The sequence below is a fragment of the Podarcis erhardii genome (genome assembly GCF_964252035.2).
Source record: "Podarcis erhardii genome assembly, chromosome: 1".
NCBI lineage: Eukaryota > Metazoa > Chordata > Lepidosauria > Squamata > Lacertidae > Podarcis > Podarcis erhardii.
The window spans coordinates 3,891,861-3,912,098 of NC_138497.1; the positions used below are offsets into that span (position 1 = coordinate 3,891,861).

A 20,238-nucleotide genomic window follows, 5' to 3' on the forward strand; every position below is an offset into this window, starting at 1 on the left:
ACAAACTCCCCAATGGGAACCCGTCAGGCATAATTTCCTCCCAAAATGCTGGCTCTCCAGGCTCCAACTCCCACCTGCATCGAGGGAGGGTGTGTACCTGACTGAGGTCCACTCCTGATTTCATCTCAGGGACAATCCCAGAGGGCAGGTCGCAGGGAACAGGCTTTCACAATGATTTCCCAGTGACTTTGGGGTTTGCCTCGAGGGGCTGATTTTGGAAATGCTTAAACATGCACCAAAATTACAGTTCGTGAAGCAGTATATTTTTTAACCATGTTTTTCCAGAACTTTTAAATTAATTTATTCCTGGCATGGAACCTGGGCCCTGACACAGAGCAAACCTACCAAATTCCATTGCTTTCAAATCGGGGGGGGGGGGGAAATTTCCAGGAGATAGCTCAGCCTCCCCTCATCTGTCCAGGAAGTAAAATGTAAACACAACATGTGACAGCCTGACGCCTGACGCACTAAATGCACAGAGAGTTTTCCAAAGAAACCAAACGCGCTCTCTCCAAGGTCATAGATTTGAGTGCAGAAACTGGGGGCTGATTTGGACAACCGGGTTCACAAAGAATCCTAATAATAATTTTTTTAAGCAGCCTAAAGATTTGTTAAACGTTGTGTCGATCAGCCTGCTCTACTTTAGAGGCAGCGGAATTAAGGAATTAGGGAGAAGTGGTTTCTCGTTTCCCTCAAATGACCTGTGATGATAAAAAAAAAGGCTAGAAATGCAGAAAGGAAGAATGCAGGCAACTCTTTCTGGCACCAGACAAAAAGGAAAGAGGGACATTTGCTTTGCATTTCACGAACAAGGTGAAACTGGGAGTAAAAATGATCACACACAGAGAGAAGCTTGCGTATGGCCTTGTCCACTGTGGTTCAGAACAAACAAATCCTTTAATATGGGGTTGCCCAGCGTGGTATCTGGGACCCCATAGCATCCTTCAGTGAACATGGATACATTTTTCTCCTTGTAAAAGGCTCAAATTAATTCTGCTGGCTCCATCTTTCACAAGATTGCTTGAAAAAGGGGGATGTACATGTATATAGGGACACAGGTGGCACTGTGGGTTAAACCACTGAGCCTAGGACTTGCCGATCAGAAGGTCGGCGGTTCGAATCCCCGCGACGGGGTGAGCTCCCGTTGCTCGGTCCCTGCTCCTGTCAATCTAGCTGTTCGAAAGCACGTCAAAGTGCAAGTACAGTCATACCTCGGGTTGAATACGCTTCGAGTTGAGTGCCTTTGAGTTGCGCTCCGCGGCAACCCAGAAGTTGCCAGAAGCACGTTACTTCCGGGTTTCGTGCATGCACAGAAGCGGTGAAAATCGACGTGTGCGTGCGCAGACGTGCCATCACTAGTTACGTTTGCTTCTAGATGCGAACGGGGCTCCGGAACGGATCCCATTCGTATCTAGAGGTACCACTGTAGACAAATAGGTACCACTAAAGAGGGAAGGTAAACGGTGTTTCTGTGCGCTGCTCTGGTTCACCAGAAGCGGCTTAGTCATGCTGGCCACATGACCCGGAAGCTGTACGCCGGCTCCCTCAGCCAATAAAGCAAGATGAGCGCTGCAACCCCAGAGACGGTCACGACTGGGCCTAATGGTCAGGGGTCCCTTTACCTTTACCTTACATGTATATATTTTTTCTGGTGGGAGGAGAATTCACTGGGGAAGGAGCATGGGAGTAGCCAAGGGGGGCAGCTGCCCCTCAAATCCTCAAGTATTGAAAAGCATTTAAAATACTCAATTAACTGAGGTTCTGCCGCCCTAGCAGAAGCCTGCCCCCCATAATGTCGTCGGGGGGGGGGGGGGAATCTCTCAATTTAAAAAATCCTGGCTGTGCTCATGGAAGAAGCGAGAGAAGCAGCCAGATGTGGAGTCGCATCCATAGCACTCACTCAAAAATACAGAGGTTTCCACAAGCCCAAAAGGGACTGGCGGCCTCTGGATTAAACCATCCATTTCTCCAGCCTAGACAGAACACAGCAGCAGCATGTTTGCAAAGAGCTGCAGAATATGCGCACTGCCTGGGCGGCACTGGCTCCCGGTGGAGTACAGGGTCAGGTTTAAGGTGCTGGTTTTGACCTTTAAAGCCCTATGCGGCCTATGTACCTACGGGACCGCCTCTCCTGGTATGCCCCACGGAGGACCTTAAGGTCCACAAATGACAACACTTTGGAGGTCCCAAGTCGCAAGGTGGTTAGATTGTTCTCAACTAGGGCCAGGGCCTTTTCAGTACTGGCCCTGACTTGGTGGAACGCTCTCTCACAAGAGACTAGGGCCCTGCGGGACTTGACATCTTTCCGCAGGGCCTGCAAGACAGAGCTGTTCCGCCTGGCCTTTGGTTTGGACTCAGTCTGACCCTTATGTTTCCCTCCCCTTATGGTCTTGATTTATTGGCTACTTTACAATGAGGCTGCATTTTAAATTGCATTTTAACCTGTATTTTAAATTGGTTTTTTTCTCCTTCCTCTCTTTACCCCCTCTTATGTTTTTACTGTGATTTTATTGGTGTTAGCTGCGCTGAGCCCAGCTCTGGCCGGGGAGGGTGGGATATAAATAAAATTATTATTATTATTATTTTTTAATTATTATTATTATTATTATTTACTACTACTACACAGCTGGGCCCCTGAGCAGTGATACCAGGTTCAAATTCTGCTTGCGATGGCAACTTGTATGCATAGGGAGATGGCAGGCAATGGTTGCACCTTCCCACATGGGAACAGTCGATGGGTATGGGCTGGAAGTTAGACAGGTGCGCACAATGTGCAAAAATATGTGGTTGTGTAGAAGTCAAGAGAGCAGATGATTCAGCTGGTTTTCTCCTACAGCAGTTGCTTCTAAGGTGCTGCTCTGAAATATATGTGTATATACATGGCTGGGTATGGTTTATATGGATTTGCAATAGTAGCAATGCATAACAAGGAACTTAGGAAGCCGCCGTACACAGAGTCAGACCATGGAGTCCGTCTAGCTCAAGACTGTCTACACTGACTGATAGCATCTCAGGAGCAGCTCAGGGCTCTCCTGGTCCTTCTTGGAGATGATGGGAATTGAAGCAGGGACGTTTTGCATGGAAAATAGATGCTCTGCCTCTCAGCAAACCAATTAAAATGGTTTCACAAGCAACCATTTCTGAAAGAGTGTGCATATAAATGTATGATCGCAGTGCATGTGTATATATACAGTGGTACCTCTGGATGCAAACGGGATCCGTTCTGGAGCCCTGTTCACATCCTGAAGCGAACGCAACCCGTGTCTGCGCGTGCGCGGGTCACGATTCGCTGTGTCTGCGCATGCGTGTGACATCAATTTGAGCATCTGCGCATGCGCGAGCAGCGAAACCCAGAAGTACCATGTTCCGTTACTTCCGGGTCGCCGCAGAGTGGAACCGGAAAACGCTCAACCCGAAGCTACTTTAACCCGAGGTATTACTGTATATGTCTCATTTTTATTACAAATGCTATAGTATCTTTCCAAATAAACCCTGTGGGGTATAGCCCAGTTTCTTAGAATTCCCTCCCTAGATAAGATTCTTTGTCCTCTGACCTTAGGAGGATGCAACTGTTGAAGGTTTAGGGAAAGGGAACACAGTGGAGACTAATAATAATAATAATAACACACCTTACAAACAGCCACAAAAGTTTTAAGGAGAATTGGGGGGGGAGGGGACCGGGGGAGAAGTACAAAAAAACCCGTGAGGCCTTTTTGCACAACGTTTCTCCGCCCCCTACCACAAAAAAGGCCATCTCAAAGAAAGCCACAAAAACTTTCCGAAAATCCGCACAATTTGCAGGAAGATCCTGTGAGCACCTGCCAACTTCATTTTTTTTTAAATTAAATTACATTGTTTTAATGAAAATCCCAGTTCTCAAGCTTCTCCCATACAAGAACTACAAAATAAATGCCTCATTGGGCTGGAGCAGTAAAAGGCAATGGTTCACCAATCTGATCTGCAGTCAAAAGTGCAGAATACAGCTGCGTAGGCACTAATTTCAATTTCTTCCAGGAATGTCCAAATTAATCACTACCCTCAAATTTCTAATTTTTAAAATTCACAATATTTGCATAGATATATTATTACAAGCTTGGCTTTGAACAATTCTAACACAACATGCAATTTAATAGTCACATTAGGCAACAGTCACAAGAGGGGCAACTTACTATACTTTTAATGTACTAGTGTAAGACCTCTTCCTATTCAAATGAAGTGTGTAATTTTACTTTGGTTTAATTCTGACGGCCAATTGCCGGGAGCAGAGCTAGCCATCAAAGCTCTCCCAATGTCAATCCGGTTGCTTCTGCAAGCATCCCCTCTAAGCCCGCTCAGATTAAGGGCCCCCCATTGTATACAGACACCAACCTCCTTGGCTGGCTTAGCTCCACACAAACACACACACAAACACACACACACACACACACACACACACACACCCTCATTACCATAGCCCAAGCTCAAGACAAGAGCCCATTGTGAAGAGGAGGCAAATGAGGCAAGAGGTCAAGCCACCCCCAAAATGGCGCCCCAGAAGGCAAGCCGTCGGCCAGGAGACAAAAGGGGGCACTTCCAGGGGCTCCGTTGTCACTCCAGGTATCCTGGCCCAGATGGCCGTTGTTCTGCAGCTGGATGAAGGTCACGCGCATTACTAGCTCAGCCGCCCTGGATTCCAGGAGCGCATTATTCCGATGGACGCCCAGCCCAGCCCTCGCTGCCTGGAAGAACAGATGGCCCCCAAGTTGCACAATGACCAGGCTCAAGCCCCGTGGAAGCATCTGCATTCTCGCCCAGAGAAATCTCCTCGCCCTCCCGGCTCCCACCCGGCCATCTGCTGCCGAAAGACGGACCTTTTCTTCTCTCCAGGAATATATATTGTCAATTAAAAGAGGCCGGGGTGGGGCTGGCTGGGGAGCTCGCCCCCAGAGGGCTTTGTCTCACAGCACAAACACACATGTTTTTTGGGGGGGGAGGCCCTGCGATAAATCAAGAGCCCGGTTATGGGTTCGAGTGGCAGGCCCGAAGGCACGTGTGCTGGGCTGTTCCTCTTGCTGAACTGTGCAAATTTGCTTTGGTTTGTTTCTTTTTTCATGGCAGCGCTTAGATGCCGCTTGCATGCAATAAAACCTCTGAGTGGCTTACAAAGAAACCTGCCGACGTTAAAATGACCGGTAAGAGAAAGCTGAAAGCAAGTATGTAAAAACTGAAATCAGGAGCGAGCAAAAGTGAGTGGAAGACATGCCAGAATTCTATAGGTGTGGAAGGCTTGCAACAACAACAAGTTTCAAGCAGACACGAAAAAGGGTATAGTTATGTCAGTAGGTAAGGAGCTCCAAAATCTGGGTGTTGCCACACTAAAATATTGATTTCTTACAATATTCTTACACTGCAACAGGACCAGTGCCATACTTTAGGGGATTTGGTATCCTGTTTTATGGATTTATATTGATTTATTGTCTTTGTTTCATATATTTTATGTTGCACACCACTTTAGCTTTTTAAAAAATATATGAATAAGTTTATTTAACTTAGTATTTAACATTAAATAACAACAACAATACAGTGGTACCTTGGTTTACAAACTTAATCCATTCCAGAAGTCCGTTCTTAAACCGAAGCGTTCTTAAACCAAGGCGTGCTTTCCCATAGCAGCGGGGGACTCAATTTACAAATGGAACACACTCAACATGTTCTGCTTCCAAGGCAAAGTTCACAAACCAAAACCCTTCCTTCCGGGTTTGCAGCATTCTTAATCTAAGCTGTTCTTAAATCAAGGTGGAGATAGGAAATCATTACTTGAAACAATGTAACTATTTAATTTGTAAAAATTTGGAAATTCAATAAAAATTATACAGTTGTACCTTGGAAGTTGAACGGAATCCACTCCGGAAGTCAGTTTGACTTCCAAAACGTTCGGAAACCAAAGCGCGGCTTCTGATTGGCTGCAGGAAGCTCCCTGTCGGACGTTTGGCTTCCAAAAATAGTTCACAAACCGGAACAGCCACTTCTGGGTTTGTGGCGTTCGGGAGCCAAAACGTTCGAGAACTAAGCTGTTCGAAAACCAAGGTACGACTGGATAGGGAAAAGAGAACATTACATGTGAATAAGCGTACAAGTGTATAGCTCAACTATTGTGTACTTGGATTATACACTTGAATGGAACATGTGAACACCCCTTAGTTGCCACTGCTGCCTAGCAAGTCACACTCTGGCTGCCCCACCCATCCCATAATGACAACTTAACACCCTCAAATAAAACCTTCAATGTAAGAAGAGGCTGCTGGATCAGGCCAGTGCCCCATCTAGTCCAGCAACCCGTTCTCACAGTGGCCAATCAGATGCCTGTGGAAAGCCTGGAAGCAGGATTCGAACACAACACACACTTCTCAATAGAGGAGGCAGAACATAGCTAACCTTCCCATTCAGAGACAGCATCTTTCTCTATGCCAGGAGAATGGAAATGATCAGGAATTGTGTTAGAGCACCACTGCACATTGATGCAGAGCCAATATCAGAAATAAGCAAACATATGCAAATATTTGCTTAACGAGCATTGCTTCCATGTACTGCAGAATGTTGTTTTCTTGGCAAGGAATCTCGATTTATTTTTCTAAGCCGAGCATGCCCAGAGCACAGAAAATAACCCTGCATCTTGGGAGAAAGAAAAAGTGCACGACCGTTCAGAACAGCTGCTAATAGTGTCAAGAGGGAACAGAAAAGAGCGGACTTCAAAATTGGAGGCTGTTCTGTTTTGCCCTGGCATGAGAGGATTAGGGGTCTGCTTTCTTTTTGCAATTAAAGCAAGCATTAAAAAAAGGTAAAGGACCCCTGACAGTTAAGTCCAGTTGCGAATGATTCTGGGGTTACGACGCTCATGTCGCTTTTCTGGCCGAGGGAGCTGACGTTTGTCCGCAGACAGTTTTTCCGGGTCATGTGGCCAGCAGGACTAAGCCACTTTTGGCAAAACCAGAGGAGTGCACAGAAATGCCATTTACCTTTCTGCTGGAGCAGTACCTATTTATCTACTTGCACTGGTGTGCTTTCGAACTGCTAGGTGGGCAGGAGCAGGGACCGAACAACGGGAGCTCACCCCGTCACGGGGATTTGAACCACCAACCTTCTGATCGGCAAGCCCTAGGCTCTGTGGTATAGACCACAGCGCCACCCGCGTCCCAGCATGGAGACCCCCCAAAACAGGGGAAATATTGGGATGTTCCCAATGTGAGTATACCCAATGGTTAAATCGTTCCTAGGGCACCCAACTACTGTAGTAAAACACTAAGAAAGAAACTGAACAATACTACAATGGATGGGCAAGTGGAGAGTTTCCAACTGAAAGGAAAACCCGCCTCCTTAATTATTCCATTCCCCAAGGCATTTTGGGCTTGTCTACTTGGAAACACCCTATGAATGAAGTCATTTTTCATAGCTGGTGAATATCCAAAAGAGCATCGCATTCGCGAAGGAGTCATTCACAGAAGCTACCAACTGGCCAACATCAATGTTAGACCTCCAGCTTCAACGTCCAATTGCCTCCCCAAAACTGCATACAATTTGCAAGGAATACAACTCTACCTCTCTGCTGAGACTTCCCTTTCTGCTTTGGTCTTCTTGCAGAAGAAGGACCCGCAACTGACCAACGCCAAGGTCTTTTTTCTTCTCGGCTATTCCCCACACAACTGCAGTGTTTGGGGGGCCCCAGAATGACGAATGAAATCGTCATTCCCCCCATGGTCTGAGGGTCCCCCACACCTACTTTAGAGGAGTTTTGCAACTTGCACCCTTTCCAGACAGCCTCCCCAGGCCAACTTACTCCAGCTAGGGTAAACCTTAACTCCCATAGTAATGTCAGATCTGCTTTCATGGCAGAGCCGGCCCTACCGTTAGACTAAGATTTCTGGTGTCATGAACGAACACTTACTTGTTTCTATTCCATGTTTACTTTCAAGGACAAGGAGATGGGATTTCCTGCCTCAGGGGCCAAATTAACCTGGCCAGCCTTGGATCCTAATCCCAAGGATGGAGGAACGAGGGCTGCTATTTCTGCTTCTGCTTCAGGCAGCAAAATATATTGAGCCAGCCCTGGTAGCGCGGCATTATGGGTTTGAAGAATCTATGCAGGCAGGGCGGGTGATGTGGTTCTTTCTGCACACCAGTTAGGCAAGGGAGACCTTTGTTTGGGAAGTAGCTACATCGCCATTGGCCTGTCCATGATGTCCCTTAATATGGATGTTGCCTAGGACTGCCATAAGTCCAGAATTTCCCGGACATATCTGAGATTCATCCGTCGGAAATAGCATCTGGGCAGAATTTTCAAAAATCAGTAAAAATGTTTAGGAAAACCCAGCCATATGGCAACCCAGTGTTGGTTTTTGTGTGAATTTTCTTTAAAAATAGCTCAAAAACGTCAATATTTTTTTTTAGATTTTGCAAAAAATCCAGTTTTTCACTTTTTGAAACCCTGATGTTGCCTCATAGAATCATAGAATCATAGAGTTGGAAGAGACCACAAGGGCCATCGAGTCCAACCCCCTGCCAAGCAGGAAACACCATCAGAGCACTCCTGACATATGGTTGTCAAGCCTCTGCTTAAAGACCTCCAAAGAAGGATACTCCACCACACTCCTTGGCAGCAAATTCCACTGTCGAACAGCTCTTACTGTCAGGAAGTTCTTCCTAATGTTTAGGTGGAATCTTCTTTCTTGTAGTTTGGAACCATTGCTCCGTGTCCGCTTCTCTGGAGCAGCAGAAAACAACCTTTCTCCCTCCTCTATGTGACATCCTTTTATATATGTGAACTCACGCTAAGTCAGATCATTGGTCCATGTAGCCTACTACTGTCTACACCGACTGGCAGAAGTTTCCCAGGATTTCATGCAGGTATCTCTCCCTGTCCTACCTGAAGATGCTAAGGATGGTGTACATCCTTCTACATGCAGAGCAGCTGCTTCAACACAGAGATATGGCCCTTTCCTGCTCAATGAAATCTCTCCCCAAGGACCTGCCCACCCAAATTCTGGAGACAGCACCTACCTGCATATTGCTAAATAGATTGATTATTAGAACCCCATGGAATGCTCTCCCATCAGATGACGAGGAGATAAATAACTATACAACTTTTAGAAGACATTGGAAGGCAACCCTGTATAGGAATGTTCTAAATGTTCTGTGTTTTGTTATGCTTTTATATTTGTTGGAAGCTTCCCAGAGTGGCTGGGGAAACCTATTCAGATGGGCAGGGTACAAATAATAATAATAATAATAATAATAATAATAATAATAATCAGTTCACAACAGACTCTCTCCTCCAAAGGGTGCTTATCTTTGCCAATCCTCCATCACTCACAGAAGGGGGATCAGCACATTTTCAGCTGCTTTGTCTAAAAACTGCCAAATGAAATTTGGGGAGGAAGAAACAGAGGGAGCTTTCGACGACGTATTGATGAGATCTCATTAGGCACTTAATAAATCCTCGCCGGGCGAAAGGGGGAATCGCTTGGCACCAGCCTGCTGGGGTTATGGAAGGAACAGGGCCGCCAACCAATTCCCTTAATTGACTGGCCTTGTTAATTGACTAACCTTTTACACCCATTTTTACAACTAATAGAGAGGAATAAAATTCAGAGCGCAAGGCTCCCGGCCTGAGCATCCCTCTGGGAGGCGTCTCACCATTAATTCCAAGGTCAGCGCAGTCCATGGGGCCTGCCGGGGAGATGGATTAGTCTCTCTGTGTTGGGAAGAAAATCCATTATTGAGGGCACAGCTGTAAGAACCGGCTTGTTCACCCAGTTTCACAAGGGCTTGTTCAGAGACCCCGCTGGTTGGTAAAGGCCGCTTACACAAGATCAGCTTCGGAGGGGAAGGAATATGCCAAACTGGAGGGGCACAGAGTGGGAGTGCTAAATAACTCGCGCCATCAATGCCAGGATTCACACTTGCGCAGTAGAACTTCCTCCCCTTCTCCTCTCCCCACGCGACTCCGAAATCTGTTCTGTGGGTTCCCCAAATCTTCCAGGTCAGATTTGAGGAGGGTGTGCATGCAGGGGGAGATTTGCACTGGGCAAGAAACAAATCTTCATGGAAGCAGAAAGAGTGCGATGGAGCCCCCCTCAGTGTTGGAAAGACTCAAAGACCACTTGGTCACAACTCATCTCTCATCTGAAGGCCCAAAGACTAGCTGAGATATGGGGGTCTCACAACCCAACCGAGTTCAGGACTGGATTTTGGTGAGTTGAGATTGATAGATGATAGATAGATAGATAATAGTGTTAGAGGGGGATTTTCCTCTGGTGGCAGATGACAGAAGACTGACACCATGAGACCGGTGTAAAACCAAATTAAATAAGGACTTTATTTCAAAACAACACACAGCAAAGCTTGTGGGTGTTTTTCCTGCAGGCAGAGTTCAAACTGCAGCTTTTCTCCTTTTGTAGTCATGGCCAGCTGTACCCAATCAGCCCAGACCTTACAGAAAACTGTTCTTAAAGGTACAAACATGTTTCTGTGCAGAATGTCTCCCAATAGATAGATAGATGGGGGGGGGGGAGAGAGGGAGGGAGGGAGAGAAGCCACTACCTAAATCAGGCATGTCCAAAGTCCGTTTCGGGGTCCTAATCCGGCCCGCCGGTTGGTTTAATCCAGCCCCTGTGGCAGTTTATTTCCTGGGGTAAAATCCTTAAAAAAGCTGAACCACTTCAGTCCTAAAAAAAGGTCAACACACATGTTGACTTCATCAAATCTGGCCCTCTTTGAAAAAAATTTGGACACCCCTGGCCTAAATCTAAACTATACCACTTAGAGATGGTTGCAATTAAGTGGTATAGAAATTTAAGTCCATAAAAGAGAGGGAAAATGCCTCGGAAGCATCAATGATGCTAACAGCCCTGTATTTTCAGCTGCACCCATTTTAAAAGGGATTGCGTTGTTTCTTCAACACCCTTTGTGTAGAGGCATTCACAGTCCAATGAAATTAGCCCAATGAAACGAAAGTCATAAAGAGGTGTCAACTCAAGGTCAGGCAATCCTCAAGGCTTGCTCACACCTGCAAGCAAATCCCCTGGAGCCTGCAACATCAAGTAGTTACATGCATGTGCAAATGCGATTCCGCTCACATGTTCATCAGCAAGGCACATGGCTTGTGGGACACCTGTCCTCTGCCCCACTTTCCAGCAAAGCTATCCAGGCCAGTGATCTCACACCACATTTATTTCCAGCGATTGCTCTCGTGCACCAGCGCTTATCAGGCCATCCCGAGGGAGCTGGAAGAAACCTCCTCCACCTCATCAAAATGACACCTTCTTATCAGGCACCAAGGCCAGTCCCATCCACAACTCAATTACCAGCTTTCACTGATTCAGAAGCTGGGACTCTCAGCCCCAGCCAACATGGTTTAATGTGTCAATCTGTTCGGAACACCCTCCAGCCCCCAGGCGCAATCGCACCCCTTTTCTTGTCCTAGCATCTCAGTAAACAACTTTACCCAAGAGAAATCTCTTTTTGCCAACTTTACTCACATAGTGGGGGGAGATTTTTTGGCAGGGGTTCGGGTTCGGGTTAGATCTGTGGAGGGGGTGGCTGAAGCTCACACGTGGCATCCACCAGAGTTCCTCTGGTTTGCAAAGGTTCCCCCTGGCCCCAAAGATGGACAGCTATGATGAAGAGATACCCGCTGAATTCTCCAAAGACTGGGGAATGTATTTCTGCTTTCTCAGATCCTCAAGCCGTTTCTGCTCTTCCAACAGCAGCTCTGCTGCTCAGCTGAGAATGCGCATGGCAGGAAGCATGTTGCTGTGGCAAAGAGCCAAAGGTAAATGCTGACCTTATATCCCTTCCAGCTCTTGCCACCAGGTGCTGTGAGTTACCAATCAGCCTCACCTGTGTGGCTTCACCTTGCCTCTTCTGAACAAACTTAGGAAGGCCCCACTCCTGCAAAGTCCTATTGGTCACAGGGCCTGGCTCCTGCATGCACTCCTGGCAACAGGAGGCTGGACTTGGTGGGCCATGGGCGTGATCCAGAAGGCCTTTCTTGTGTTCCTGCCACTTGTGATGACAGCTGGCATTTCACTTGGGCGTTAGGAAGAAAAACTGACTGTAACATGATGGGGTAGACCCAGCTCTGTTGCTCTTTGAGCAAACCAACAACAACAACAACAACAGACCTTTCTGTGTTGACCTTTAAAGCCCTAAATGGCCTCGGCCCAGTGTACCTGAAGAAGCATCCCCAACCCCATCATTCTGCCCGGATGCTGAGGTCCAGTGCTGAGGGCCTTCTGGCGGTTCCCTCATTGCGAGAAGCAAAGCTACAGGGAACCAGACGGAGGGCCTTCTTGGTAGTGGCGCCTGCCCTGTGGAACGCCCTTCCAGCAGATGTCAAAGAGATAAACAACTACCTGACATTTAGAAAACATCTGAAGGCAGCCCTGTTCAGGGAAGGTTTTAAAGTGTGACATTTTGATGTATATTTGATTTTTGCTGGAAGCCGCCCAGAGTGGCTGGGGAAACCCAGCCAGATGGGCGGGGTACAAATAATAAATTATTATTATTTCTGCCCTTTGTTAAAAAGGGACCTCTGCAGACAAGATTCAAAAGGGTTGAGCAACACAAGTTGTGTCGTGGAAGACTGGAAGATGGCAACAAGGTGAAGGACTTGGGACCACACACTGGTGGGAAAGGGGATGAGGTATCAGCATGTAAGAAGGAACACACACAGAAATGACTGTGCTGTGGAAAGCAAAATCAGCAACCGAGAGCACAGGGTGTTTGCTTTTTGAAGATCCTGTGTGCTGGTCCCGGGGGGAAGGTTACCGCTGGCGTAGTCAAAGTCCGGTCCTGGGTCAATAGCCTGGAAACAGTTCCGAAGGAGCAGGACGAGGTCCGAAGCAGGAAGCCGGGCGGGGACAGGAACACTGGAGGAACAGGACTGGATGCCGGCCAAAACAGCTCTTCATCGACGTTGCTCCCGCAACCTGGGACTGGGCTGACTGGCCTTTATCTTCTCTGAGGCCAGGGGCGGTCCCAGCCCCCAGGAGACCCACCTCTCCTGGCCTTAAGGCGAGCACTCCTCCTGGGAGAAACCAGTTCCCTTCGCCTCTCTGCCCTGAGCCTCTGCAGTTCAGGAGAGGCTGAAGGGTTACTGGGCCCAGGGGGAGACTCACCTGTAGGCACTGAGTCCTCAACCACCTCTGGAGCCAGAGTGGATTCACCTGGTGCCTGCGCCCGAGGATCCGGCACAGGTGCAGGCGCTTCAGAATCAAGGCCCTGTCCCAGTTCAGCCGGCCCTGGAGGCGGGGACTCCTGTGCAGGCTGGGATTCCTCTGGTTCAGCCTCTGAATCGGAATCCCAGGCCATCACACTAACCAAGGTTGTCACTCATCAAGAGAGGGTGCAGTGGGCACATGGGACGGTGTCGCGAGTCCAGAGTCCAGCAGCAAGCAGGACACAGAGTCAGAGGCTGCAGTCACCAGCCAAGGATCAGGCTGAGGCTCTTGGAGATCAGGAGGTCACAGAGCCTGAAGCAGACAGACAGGAGTCCACAGAACCATCTCCCACACTGCCAGAGTGAGAACCAGGACTCTCATGGGCACCTTCCTCCGATCTTGGGGAAGCAGATGCCTCCCAAAGCATCTCACTGGTGTAGCAGCATAAGAAGTACAGGGGTGGGAGGCCTTGGAGCCAAGGATCACGGAGCCTGACAGACAGGCAGGAGGTGGGACAAGCAGAGGCCTTTGTTGGAGCAACTTGCTCAGTCGGAGCTCTCCATGGTCCTGAAATTTCTGAGCCTGCCTTATCCCATCAGGACCAACACCGGGGCAAATGGGGGGGGGGGGGGAGGATTGATTGAAATATGACAGCACTTTTGCAAGGTTAGTTCTCCAACACACATATCTGGCGTGCAGAAAAGGGCTACTGGAATTTTTCTGCTGATAGACGGTGGAGGGCTGGGCAAGCAGAACTTGGGAACTCTAGGACCGCCTCTTTCCATATGAACCTACCCGGACCCTGAGATCATCTCCTGAGGCCCTTCTTCGTGTGCCTCCTCCTCAAGAGGTCCGGAGGGTGGCAACATGAGAACGGGGCCTTCTCTGCAGTGGCTCCCCGTCTGTGGGATGCTCTTCCCAGGGAAGTTCGCCTGGTACCTTCATTATACAGTTTTAGGTGTCAGGCAAAAATGTTCCTTTTTAACCAGGCCTTTGGTTGACCTGATGTACATCCTACACCCTTTTAAAATGTGGCTCTTTTTTGCGGGGGGTGTGTGGGTGTATTATTGGGTTATTGTTTTTATTCTGATTTTATATATCGTGATCTTTTTTTGTGAACTGCCTTGAGACTTCCAGGTATAGGACGGTATATAAATTCAATAAATAAATAAGAACAAAAACAGCTGGTTTCACACATGCTTGTCAGGAGTAATTCTCAGTCCTCCCTGCATTACAGGGGGTTGGGCTAGATGGCCCTTAGGGTCCCTCCCAACACTACAATTCTATGATCCCCTTAGTGAGGCAGCCTCTTCTATATGCTTTTGCTCAAGACCAACCATGTCAGAAACAAGCAAACCACCATATAAATAGGTAGGTCTCCAGGGGGTTTAAATACAGTTCTGTCAACAGGGTGATAAACTTGACACAACAATTGGAGACCATAAACTACCTTAAATGCACACAGGGACACGCACACACTCCCTCTTTCAGTCTGAGCTCCCATCTCGACTCTCTTTATCCACCAAGGTTGCTTTTAAAATCCTTTACCTCCTCGCAGTCATTGTTGGAGATGCAAGATGGCTGGGCTTCCTCATTCAGAGGCTCGATCACTGTCACCTCCGCAAAGTCCTCCACGGATTTCTGAAACTCCGGCAGAGATCGCCTCCCATAGCGCTTCCCACCTTTGATGTATTTGGGTTGGGCTTCTGGGGAAGAATCTGCAAGCAAGAAACGGAATCCGAGACGTTAGGTAATCTCTCCAAGAAGAGATGCCCCTGCCCTGGGAGGGATGCAAGAGTTTTCTTATTCCTCTGGGAACAGAGGAAGCTGCCCTATACAGTGTCAAGCCATTGGGTCCACTTAGTTCAGTATTGCAGGCACGGACTGGCAGTTGCTCTCCAGGGCTGCAGGCAGCAGACATTCCCAGTCGTACCTGAAGATGCCAGGAACTGAATCGTGCAACTTCTGCTGAAGGAATGGGTTTCCCAAATCTAAAATCTGACTGTGCAGTCAGTCTGAAACAGGCCACAAAATCCCACTTTTCCTTCTCCAAGGGTGCATTAGCTAAAAAACATTAACTTGAGCTCTTGAGCAAATGTATAACAGGAACCCAGCTGTATAAACAAAGCTCTCTCCTTTATCAGTCCATGACTCCTAATGAATGGCCTTGTCAGTTCCAAAGTGGAGCAGGGATGACACACCTGGGTCTTATCTTACATCCTGACCACACTGACGCACAGACCTTGTCAGCCCCCCGGGAACGGTGCCAGGAGTGCTCTTAGAGTTGGTGACCTTCTTACGCCAAGATAAGGAATACAGGAACCCTTTTATGGTCAAGAGTACAGGAACAGGAACATGTGTGATGTCAACTTACGTGTATAAGCTGACGTGTCTGGATTCCTGGGGGAGGGGGGAGAGGGTGCCTGGAGGATATATATACTGCATGGAATCTCTCATTTCTTTGGACTTGCTGTGGACTGACCATGCAAGTGATTTCTGCTATCCGGAGAGCGGAATAAACTCTTTCTCTGAACCAGACCTTGGTATAATTTGACTTCCTTCCTCCTGTCCCGGAGCAACGCAGAGCCCACCAATCGGTAAAGTCTAATAAGGCTACACTGCAATGCAAAGCAGGTGCTTCCAAACTGAGCTGAGCTGAGCCCAAACCAACCAACAGACCCCACCGAGATCTGAACCCAGGATTTCCTGTTTACCAAACAAGCCCTTTGACCAACTAAACTACTTTTCTGCACCAGCGTATGCCTGACCTCACTTGCAAGAAACCGCGGGAGAAATGTGACCATCTCCCCAGAGCCAACATCTTTTTGGCATCAAGCGAAGGTGTTTGTATTTAGCCAGGCCTTGGACCTTGTTATTGGCCTTTCATGCCGTTGTGGCTACAACCTGCTTTCCTCCCCGCTAGGCTTTTTGTTGAAATCTGATGTTTTTAAGAATGGTTTTATTCTGGGGCCTCTCCAAAGAGCAAAAGGGCGAAAAATAAACCGATCGTAAAATTGCAAGGATTCAGCAGCATGAGATGAGACAGAAAGACGGGGCACATATTAGAATACTCTGAGAAATCCTTTGGAAACCCAGCCTGAGAGCCCCTCCAGTGTCGCCGTGGCAATCCCTTTTATACAAATTCCCTCTCCGAGCTTGTTAGTGCAAATGTATTCGGCAGCTTAGCTATGCAATGAATTATAAAATACACAGGACCAGGAACCCTTTGATATCCTCTCTCTCTCTCCCCCTCCCCGACTTCCCCGGACTTGCACCCCATCCATGCATATTGCAAACCCTGGGGAAGGCACGCTGGCGTGCGGGTGTTTGAACAAGGCAATTTTAACAAGATTTCCTGCAGCTGGAGCCTGGACATGAAAGCCATACGATGAAGTGCACAGATAGGGAAAATCAGAAACGAGACAGGCTGATTAAATAAGACCCAGAAGAACAAAAGCAAACCTTATCATCACCATTAAAGCTGGGCTGCTGGCAGTTGCTAGCCTACAGACTCTCTCTGCCATGTTAGCTCTGGTAGATTCTCTATGGCCCGTTCATTTTCTTGCTTTGCCTTGAAAAATTGGGGTGGGGGCTGGGGGGTTATTTCATTACAGCAAAGCGCAATTGGATTTCTCCAAAGCAGAGAGAAGCTAACCCACCATGGTATGTGCGTCCTGTGCCAGGAGAGATCTGGGGGGAATTGCCAGGGCACTGTGACAACAGACCTCCTCGCGAGACCTAGCCCAGGTTTTCTTCAGCTAAAGCAACAAAGGAAGCCCTGCTCAGCTATGCCAGAATCCCCTTGGGACAACAGCTTTAAAGATACTGCAACTCAAACTATTGAAGGAATGAGTTTGCCTGCACCTATTCAGATTACAAGTGGGGGTCCACATAGAATCATAGTCGGAATCTCCTTTCTCGTAATGGGTTCGAGTCCTGCCCTCCAGCCTGTGCCATCTTCCATGTGACAGCCTCTAGATACAATGGTACCTCAGGTTAAGTACTTAATTCATTCTGGAGGTCCGTTCTTAACCTGAAACTGTTCTTAACCTGAAGCACCACTTTAGCTAATGGGACCTCCTGCTGCCGCCGCACCGCTGGAGCAGGATTTCTGTTCTCATCCTGAAGCAAAGTTCTTAACCTGAAGCACTATTTCTGGGTTAGCGGAGTCTGTAACCTGAAGCGTATGTAACCTGAGGTACCACTGTATTTGAAGATGGCTACCATCTCTCCTCTCAGTCTTCTCTTCTCCAGGCTAAACATACCCAGCTCCTTCAACTGTTCCTCCTAAGGCTTGGCTTCTAGATCCTTGATCATCTTAACTGCCCCCCTCTACACACCTTCCAGCTTGTCAACATCCTTCTTAAACTGTGGCGCCCAGAATTGGATACAGGACTCCAGGTGTGGTCTGACCAAGGCAGAAGAGAGTGGGACTGCTCCTTCCCTTGATCTGGAGACTAGAATTCTGTTGAGGCAGCCTAGAATAGCATTAGCTTTTTTTGCTGCTGCATCACACTGTAGACTCATGTCAAGCTTGTGATCCACTAAGACTCCTAGATCCCTTTACCCATGTACTGCTAGCAAGCCACATGTATGACTAGTAAGCCAGGTGACTGAATGCTCTTCCATAAAGTCCACACATACATGCACCTTTCCAGATAACACTAGAAGACAGGGAGGAAGCTTGGATCTGCCCTCGCCGGTCCTGGAAGGAGCCTTTAAAAAAAGTCCCATATGCTCAGAGACTTTGCGCCTGTTCATTGGGGGAGATAGGAAGCTCAGAGCACTTGTTCTTTAGATGTCCCTTTTATGAACAGGCACGTAGTGAGACCATTGATCCCCTGCTGGTGAGGCTTGCTGACCTGCCGGAAAAGCAAAAATTCAACCTTTTCCTGTAAGGCAAAGATCAGAAGACGACCCGGATGGTCGCCAGATTCTGTGTACAGATCTGTAGGTGCAGACCATCCCCTGACCCAAACTAGTTCGTTAAGAAAATCCCCAAAATCGTTTCCATGGGTGACTCTGGGTCATCTCTCTGCGGCAGCTCATCTTAAAGTTTAAGTGTCTATACGCTTATCACATTTATAAATTTCAAATTTATTGTTGTACATTGTTTTAAATGTTTGTTTTCCTTCAGGGATTGTTTTATAAGCTGGTCTCCGACCATAATAAATTATCTATCTACAGTGGTGCCCCGCAAGACGAACGCCTCGCAAGACGGAAAACCCGCTAGACGAAAGGGTTTTCCGTTTTGGAGGCGCTTCGCAAAATGAATTTCCCTATGGGCTTGCTTCGCAAGACGAAAATGTCTTGCGAGTTCCTGCGGGGTTTTTTTCCCTTTTTTCCCCCTTTTCCTAAGCCCTAAGCCGCTTATCAGCTGATCCGCTAAAAGCCGCTAAACCGCTAATAGCGCTAATCCGCTAAGCTGTCAACGGGCTTGCTTCGCAAGACGAAAAAACCGCTATATGAAGAGCCTCACGGAACGGATTAATTTCGTCTTGCGATTCACCACTGTATCTAAAGTAAAGGTAAAGGGACACCTGACCGTTAGGTCCAGTCTCGAACGACTCTGGGGTTGCGGCGCTCATCTCGCTTTATTGGCCGAGGGAGCCAGCGTACATCTTCCGGGTCATGTGGCCAGCAGGACTAAGCCACTTCTGGCGAACCAGAGCGGCACACGGAAATGCCGTTTACCTTATTGCCGTAGCGGTTCCTATTTATCTACTTGCACTTTGACGTGCTTTCGAACTGCTAGGTTGGCAGGAGCAGGGACCGAGCAACGGGCGCTCACCCCGTCGCGGGGATTCGAACCGCCGACCTTCTGATCAGCAAGCCCTAGGCTCTGTGGTTTAACCCACAGCGCCACCCGCGTCCCTATCTATCTATCAGGGAGAAAAATCCTGCTAGTCTTATATTCTCCCTGACACGCTGGCTTCCTTTCACTCATCTCTGTTGCTCCCCACAGAAGAGCACTGACTCACAGAAGCCCCGCTCTACAATTTGAAGTGGTCAACTGCAAAAGGAGAAATCTTGCGCTGGATCAGACCAATGACCCGTGTAGTCCAGCATCCTGCTCTCCCAGTGGCAAATCAGATACCTCTGTGAAACCCAAAAGCAGGAGCCTAGTGCAAGAATGATGTCATTTGAGTTGACAGTGGCGGCAGAACAGTCAGGGGAAGTGCTGTGGCTCAAAGGTGGAGCAGCCTCTTTTATCCATTTCCGTATATATTTTATAGTATGTTTCCGAGCACAATTCAAAGTGTTGGTGCTGACCTTTAAAGCCCTAAATGGCCTCACCTGGGAGAGGAACTGGTGGAGGAGGACTGGAAGAAATTTAAGGATTATCTACAAAAACATTGTAAATTGTATGAATGCTAAGAAAGATGTAAGATTTGAAATAACACGGCTCCAACAAATTAGTAATAAGGAATATAAATTTGAACGTAATTGAAAGAAAAGACAAATTTTGGATAAACAACATTTTAAAACTAAGATCTCAAAAGTGTGATTTAAATTCTAAAATTTGAGATTTAATATTGGATAATTATATGATATGAATTGAAACAAGTAAATAATTTGCTAGCAAAATTTGTGAGTTCAGAATGCAGGAACAAGAGATGTGAGGAAGTCCAAAGAGGAGAATGAAATGTGGAAATTTGAAAAGACTATGTTATTATGTATGTTTTTTGTTTATTGTTTAAAAAACTTTAATAAATATTATATATATATATATAAAATAAAGCCCTAAATGGCCGCGGCCCAGGATACCTGAAGGAGCATCTCCACCCCCATCGTTCTGCCCGGACGCTGAGGTCCAGTCCTGAGGGCCTTCTGGCGGTTCCCTCACTGCAAGAAGCCAAGTTACAGGGAACCAGGCAGAGGGCCTTCTTGGTGGTGGCGCCCGCCCTGTGGAACGCCCTCCCACCAGATGTCAAAGAAATAAACAACCACCTGACGTTCAGAAGGCATCTGAAGGCAGCCTTGTTTTGGGAAGTTTTTAATGACTGATGTTTTAATGTATTTTTAATCTTTTGTTGGAGTG

General features: G+C 47.6%; 1 protein-coding gene across 1 annotated transcript in view; it reads right to left on the minus strand.

The window, feature by feature from the left end:
• The window catches only part of NIN (ninein), a 125,591-nt gene that overhangs the window by 54,716 nt on the left and 50,637 nt on the right, over window positions 1–20,238 (minus strand). The window contains exon 5 of the mRNA XM_081877073.1: window positions 14,745–14,914. Within this exon, the coding sequence (XP_081733199.1) occupies window positions 14,745–14,914 (170 nt within the window). The remainder of the gene's footprint in view (window positions 1–14,744; window positions 14,915–20,238) is intronic.